This window comes from Lepidothrix coronata, unplaced genomic scaffold (genome assembly GCF_001604755.1).
Source record: "Lepidothrix coronata isolate B3197 unplaced genomic scaffold, Lepidothrix_coronata-1.0 Scaffold74, whole genome shotgun sequence".
Classification (NCBI taxonomy): Eukaryota; Metazoa; Chordata; class Aves; order Passeriformes; family Pipridae; genus Lepidothrix; species Lepidothrix coronata.
In genome coordinates, this window is record NW_016690254.1 from 127,317 (window position 1) to 133,695 (window position 6,379).

The window sequence follows — 6,379 nt, forward strand, 5'->3', positions numbered from 1 at the left end:
CCCCTTCCGCCCCCCAATTATTATTATTTTTATTACCACTAATTTTTTTTCCTCCGCGGATGAGGCGCGGCGGCGGCGGCAGCGGCGGCCGGGGGAGCAGGCGGCAGCGCACCGCGGGACCGAGCGGCTGAGCGGCGGCGAGAGGCGGCGGAGCGGCGGCGGGAGGACCGAAGCCTCCTCTCTGTGTTTTCATTTTTTGGCAAAGTTGGAAGTGGTGGAGGTTCGGCTGCTGGCTTGGGGAGGGGATCTCCCTGCATTTGTCTCTTTTTTTTTATTTTTTTTTTAATGACTCTTAATTTTTAATTTTTTTTTTTTTTTTTTCGAACTCTGGATTTTGAATGCCCGGCGAAGCCAGGAGAAACGAAAGCAAATAGACACCTGTGCGTGCGTTGTATATAGACATATATATATAAATATATATATTAAAAAAATTAAATAAAAAACAACCGACAGCAGGAGCAACAACAGAGACAGCGCTCGGCAGCTCCCGGCCGGCGGCGGGCGGGCAGCGGAGCCGTCGGCGGGGCGGCCGCGCAGCATGGAGGAGGGCGGCCGGAGCCCCCGGGAGGAGGCGGCCGAGCCGCAGGAGTCCGGCGGCGACGCGGAGCCCGGCGGCGGCGGACGGCGGGGGCTGCTGCTCCCCCCCGGTGACCCCCCGCACCCCCACCCGCACCCGCATCGCATCACCAACTTCTTCATCGACAACATCCTGCGGCCCGAGTTCGGGCGAAGGAAGGAGGTGGGCGGCCCCGGCGCGGAGCCCCGGCGGCCCGGCGCGGAGAGCCGCCGCAGCCCCGCCGCGGCGCCGGCCCCCGGGGCTGCGCTGCCCGGCGGCGGGGCGGGCTCGCCGGGCCGGGGGGAGGGCGGCCCCGCCGGGCTGGCCCTGCACGGCGCCGCCAAGAAGGGGGGCGACCCCGCGGCGCTGGAGGCGGCCCTGAAGGCGCGGGGGCTGAGCGGCGGCGACTTGTCGGTGAGCTCGGACTCGGATAGCTCCCAGGCCAGCTCCAACGCCGGGAACCAGCCCATGCTGTGGCCCGCCTGGGTGTACTGCACGCGGTACTCGGACCGGCCCTCCTCAGGTAAGCGCTGCCCCGTCGCGGCCCCGCTCCCCCACCGCTGTATCACCCTCCCCGGGCTCCTCGGGCCGCCTCCGCCCGCCCTCGAGGCCGGGAAGCGGCGTGGAAGAGACCCCGCTCCCCTTTCCTGCTCCGTCTTCTTATTTTCTTTTTTTTTTTTTCTTTTTTTTCTTTTTTTTGTTTTGTTCTGGAGGGGAGTGGGTGGGAGAAGGAGTTGCTTAAAATGACCTGAAAATGCGGGGAGAAGAAGGGGTGGCCGTGGGTGCGCGGAGCCGGAGGGACGAGGAGGGAACGGAGGTCCCTCCCTCCCCGCCGCCGCGGCGGAGCTGGGGCCGCCTGGGCTCGGGGCATTTCTCACCAACAGCCGAGTTTTATCAAAGAGGGAGGAAAAAATTCTGGCTTTGGGCTCCCCGCTTATCCTCCTGGAGAGCTCTCCTCCCCGCCAGGAACCTCTCCCCCTCCCGCGCTGTGTTTTGGAAAGGGGAGAGGGCATTTCCACAGGCCTCGCCTTGTTTTGATTAGTCTTTTTTCGCCAAAAACAAGCCGCGGTCGTTTATTTCTCTAAAAGAGGCCTCGGAGCGGCCGCCGTTTCGTTTCTTTCTTTTAATTTCCCTCCATGTGCTGTAGGTCAGCTCTGTGGGGGCCGGGGGACGTTCCTAAGAACCAAGGAACTTCTTTGGCAAGGGTTTGGGCAGAACCTCTTGAAATTATCGTAAAAAAAAATAATAAAAGAAAGAAAGAAAAATTTAAAAAATAAAGCCAGGGGGTAAAATGTCCTTCTGCTACCGCGGGGACAGCAGGACTGGTTCTGGCAGATCGGTAAAACCCTGTTTAAAAAGAAGTAGAAAGCGCTGGGGGAAGGCATGGGAAACACCAGACAGGAGATCTGCTCCCAGGGAAAAGAAAAAAAAAATATGGATCTTTCTCTTACAAAAGCAGCGAGGTAGGATTTTCACCCGGGAGCCGGCCGGCTGAAGGAGGGATCGTAAAACGAGATGAAAATTAGTTCGTAATGTCTGAAAACAAACTCTTACTCAGAGGTAATATTCAGAGCTGAATTGGAATTTACTCCATTGTTCTCCGGTGCTCTCCTTTGTTAATATTTAATTAACATACATCCTCACAATGGCTCGGCCCGGGCAGAAAAGGCTCCTTGTGCTGCCGAGAATAATATTCCCGAGAATAATCCCGGCGATTCGGATCGGGCCGCGCAGCGCCATATGGGCACTGCAGCGGAGAGGCGCAATGCTTCTCCCTAAGTAAACTGGAGGAGGAGGATTTCCATTAGAATTTTTATCGCGACCCACCAAAAAAAAAAATTAAAAGATAAGTAAAAGAAGTAAAGAGGTTTTCTTAAAAAAAAAAAAAAAAACTAAAACATATTTTTCGGGGTGTAAAATTTAGCTCCGTGTGGCTGCTCCTGGTGCAGTTTTCCTTGCTGACCATCCCCGGGATGCAGAGGGTCGGTAACTGTGTTTGTGGCTGAGGGGGAAGGGGACGTGGGGGGGGGCGGCCGGGCAGCGAGCTGGGGCACAGGAGGCTGCGGGGGCGCCGGGGTCTGCTGCTCCCGTTCCACCGCCTCCAGAGCATCGCCCTGGCAGCGGAGGCACAAAGCGGGTTTATTTTTCTTGGCGGGGGTGGTGGTGGTGTTGTCGGAGCGTGGGTGCCCCCCCCGCGGGACCGCGCCTGGCGTGGGGCCGCCCGCAGCGGAGCGTGGCGGTGTCGGTGCTTCTCCTCTCTCCCGGCCGTAGGTCCCCGCTCCCGCAAACCAAAGAAGAAGAACCCCAACAAGGAGGACAAGCGGCCGCGCACCGCCTTCACCGCCGAGCAGCTGCAGAGACTCAAGGCCGAGTTCCAGACGAACCGGTACCTGACGGAGCAGCGGCGGCAGAGCCTGGCCCAGGAGCTCGGGCTCAACGAGTCCCAGATCAAAATCTGGTTCCAGAATAAACGAGCCAAGATCAAGAAGGCGACGGGCAGCAAGAACTCCCTGGCAGTGCACCTCATGGCCCAGGGGCTGTACAACCACTCCACCACGGCGAAAGACGGCAAGTCGGACAGTGAATAGCCAAGGGAAAGGGGGGGTGGGGGGAAGGCGAGGGAGGGAGGGGGGAGGCAGGGGAGGGGGGCCGTTTGCAGTCAAAGTTTATACAATGCAATAATTTAATTAAAAAAAATAAAAAGAAACATAAGGGCCAGTGTATAAAGATTATACCAGCATTAATAGTGAAAATATTGTGTATTAGATATAATTCTGCAATATTCTATGTATATATAATTTACAGGTAAGGTGGTGTAAAAATCCAAGATATCTGATTATAAAATATTTTTTGATTTTTTTTGATTTTTTTTTTTTGGTTGGTTGGTTTTGATTTCGGGGGTTTGGGCTGGTTGGTTGACTTTGGTTTGTTTGTTTGCTTGCTTTTTTTTTTTTCGGTTGTATGGAGATTTTAGATGCTATCTTTATGATTTTTTTTTTTTAATGCTTAAGTTACCTTTTATAGACTTAAGCGCAGTTTTAATGGACATTGGACAATGTTTTTTGAAATTCAAAAAAAAAAAGAATTAAAAACAACTTTTGCTGAAGTCCAAAGATTTTTATTGCTGCATTTCACAGGACTGTGAACTGAATAAATAGTTCTCCTATTTGTTCTATGAGTTCCAACTTTTTTTTTCACCCCACCCCTCCCCTTTTCTTTTTTTTTCTTTTTTTTTTTTTTTTTTTTTTTTTTTTTTTTTTTTTTTTTTTTTTTTTTTGTTTTCTTTTTTTTTTTTCTTCTTTTTTTATGTTTTTGGAGTTGGGGTGTCTGGGGCTGACTTTGGGGATAGACATGGAGAATTTAATTTTAAAAGGAAGAAAAAAATATAAGTGACAATAGGGAGACAAATCTGGAAACACCTTCTTAAAACATGCTCGGGGGCCTCTCCTGAGCCTCTACCCCTTCATCACTCCCAGCGAGACCCACGGCCATCCATGGATGCGGAATGCAGGCTGCAGGCGTGGATGAGGGATAGAGATGGGGTTAGCACCCCCCTCCCCCCTCCCTTCCAACTTGTTGGGAAAACTTTGGGAACCCCATCTCCGAAAAGCGGGAGCCGCTCCGGGATGCTGCTCCTTCCCGGCCCCGCTCCCCCTCCGCGGGGGGCGGCCGAGGGATGAGACCCGGCTCCGCTCCGGCATCACATCCCCGAAATATTTGGGAGCGTTTTAGCCCCCCCCCCCAAATAAAGTAACGTTTTTAGTTCTCCCTTCCCCCCCCAGCGCGGTCCCCGCTGGCGCGATGCTTCGAGACAGCGTGTGCGGGTGGGTGTTTCTCCCCACGCTCCCCCCCCTCGTTCCGCACGCAGACACCCCCTTCTCATCGGAGTTTTTCGGGAGTCCGAGGCGCTGTGCTGTGTTTAACCCGTTTCTCCCGGAGCGAGGGGTCCCTCTCCCCACTCCGGAGGGGGATGTGTCCTGCGTGGGCCTGGGTGTGCGTGGGCAGCTGCTCGGGAACGGGCCCTCCTGCGACGATGTTTAGGGGGTGAAGAACTTCTCGCTTTGCCTTAAAGCCTCTTTATTTTGCAGCTCTAATAGATACACATTGTACATAGTAGTATAAAATTAAAAAAAAAAAAAAAAGAAAAAAAAAGGAAGAATCCAGCTATAAAATAAAAAACTGTAATTTTAAATTCTGTGAATAACCATCAGCTGCTTAGGAGCCAGGATTAAATGACTTTGCCTTTTAGCAAGAAAGCAAAGGATTTTTTTTTCTTCTCTCCAGTTTATAAAACATGTGCATTTTACAATTGCAGTATCAAATATTTATAATCGGATGAAATATGAATGTTTCTATTTACAACTGTGTTCTCAACATTGTGAACATTCTCGCTGCATTTTGTGTGTTTCGATTCTCGAGGACTGCATTAAATAATAATAATTAAAAAAACCCAACCAAACAACCCACTTTATTATGAAATCCAAACCGTGTCACTCAGGCGTTGCAATGGAGCAGTGCTGTTAGGGAATATATATCCCTAAATGTTCATACAGTCCTTAGCCTGCACTTCTGAGCACTGGAGCTGGAGTTAGAAGTATTTCGTAGTTTCAGCTCTTTACGGGGTGTGTGGGGGGAAATCCGTGGCGATTTATGAGAAAGGTGGTTTTGCAGCCAGGCTTTTCATCAGCCTTTTGACTTAATGAAGAAACTTTGGGGGATTCATTTCTAGCTGAAGGAGAGGACGAGCGCCAGCCGGCACCGAGCCCCTCTCGGGCACTCCTCCTCCTGCTCAAAAGGAGCTGAAAACGCAAAGGAAAATCTTTTTAATCTCACGTACTGTCAACAGGTTTCACCTTTTCAAGACTTTAAATACCCGGTGGTGTGATGCTCTGACAGGCTGAGTTTGGAAAACCTCTGCTAGAAAAACTCGTAACCCTGGAGCTCGGGAAGAGGGGATGGAATATTGCCGATGCCACTCCACGAAACCGGGCACCCTGTAAAATGCTTGGCAGCCCCGGGAAATGACAGTACCACGATTTTAGGACAGGCTGGACAAAAATAAAACGATCACCCGCCTTGCTGCGACAAAGGGCACAAGAGCTCCGAAATAGCTTTCTACAGGCAGGAGGAGAGGGAGGAAGGGCAGAGCCTCACTCACCCTTAGGGTCGTTCCTTCTGCAGGGGACGCGCTCCCAGATAAAACCAAGAGGAGGTGTATTTAATATTTTACTTTATATATTTTTTTAAAAAGCTGCTACTTTAAGATACATTCTGCAAGGGGCAAAATTCTCCAGGAGAGGAGCTGCCGCTGGCGTGGTGCACCAAGGGCTTCACCTGCCCGAAGAAACGGGCTGGGGATGAGTGTGACGGGAGTGCCGGGGATGCTACCAGGATACTGCGAGTTCCTGCTGCTTCCAAACCTTCTTTATTTTTCCAGCCTTTTTGGTTTACGTATCTTTGAGGAGATTTTTTTTTTGACCACCAACACTAATAGAGGCAGGTGATTTATAATCCCGAGGGAGAAAATCGGTGGCAGTGGGAATTAAAGAAGAGTTTTAAGTCTGGTTTGAAAAATAGCTCCGGTTGCTCAGTGGTAGAAAACGGCACCGTGGGTGTGTTACACGAGAGAGGATAAGTCCCACGGAGATTTTATTTAACTTTTTTTTTAGGAAGCCACTAAACCTGTACTGGGGGGAAATTCTGGCCTTGCTCCTAAGTGTGCAGGCAGGGGTGGAGTTTCCACCTGTCCTCCCCCCCAGTATGAAATACTGGGAATAAAAAATAGATGTGTGATACCAGTAGGCATAGGTATTTAGTTTTAGA

At 51.3% G+C, this 6,379-nt stretch overlaps 1 protein-coding gene across 1 annotated transcript; it reads left to right on the plus strand.

The window, feature by feature from the left end:
- Window positions 1–538: 538 nt before the first annotated feature.
- EN2 (engrailed homeobox 2) lies at window positions 539–3,730 on the plus strand. The gene is made up of 2 exons (XM_017819360.1): window positions 539–1,079; window positions 2,828–3,730. Exons 1-2 carry the CDS (start codon window positions 539–541, stop codon window positions 3,142–3,144), a joined length of 858 nt encoding a protein of 285 aa, XP_017674849.1. The 3' UTR covers window positions 3,145–3,730.
- The last annotated feature ends 2,649 nt before the right edge of the window (window positions 3,731–6,379 follow it).

Bases quoted from the DNA above. Each gene is read 5' to 3' on its own strand.
- EN2 (XM_017819360.1), top strand. From the start codon at position 539: ATGGAGGAGGGCGGCCGGAGCCCCCGGGAGGAGGCGGCCGAGCCGCAG. The intron at 1,080-2,827 runs GTAAGCGCTGCC...TCCCGGCCGTAG, and splicing joins CTCGGACCGGCCCTCCTCAG to GTCCCCGCTCCCGCAAACCA.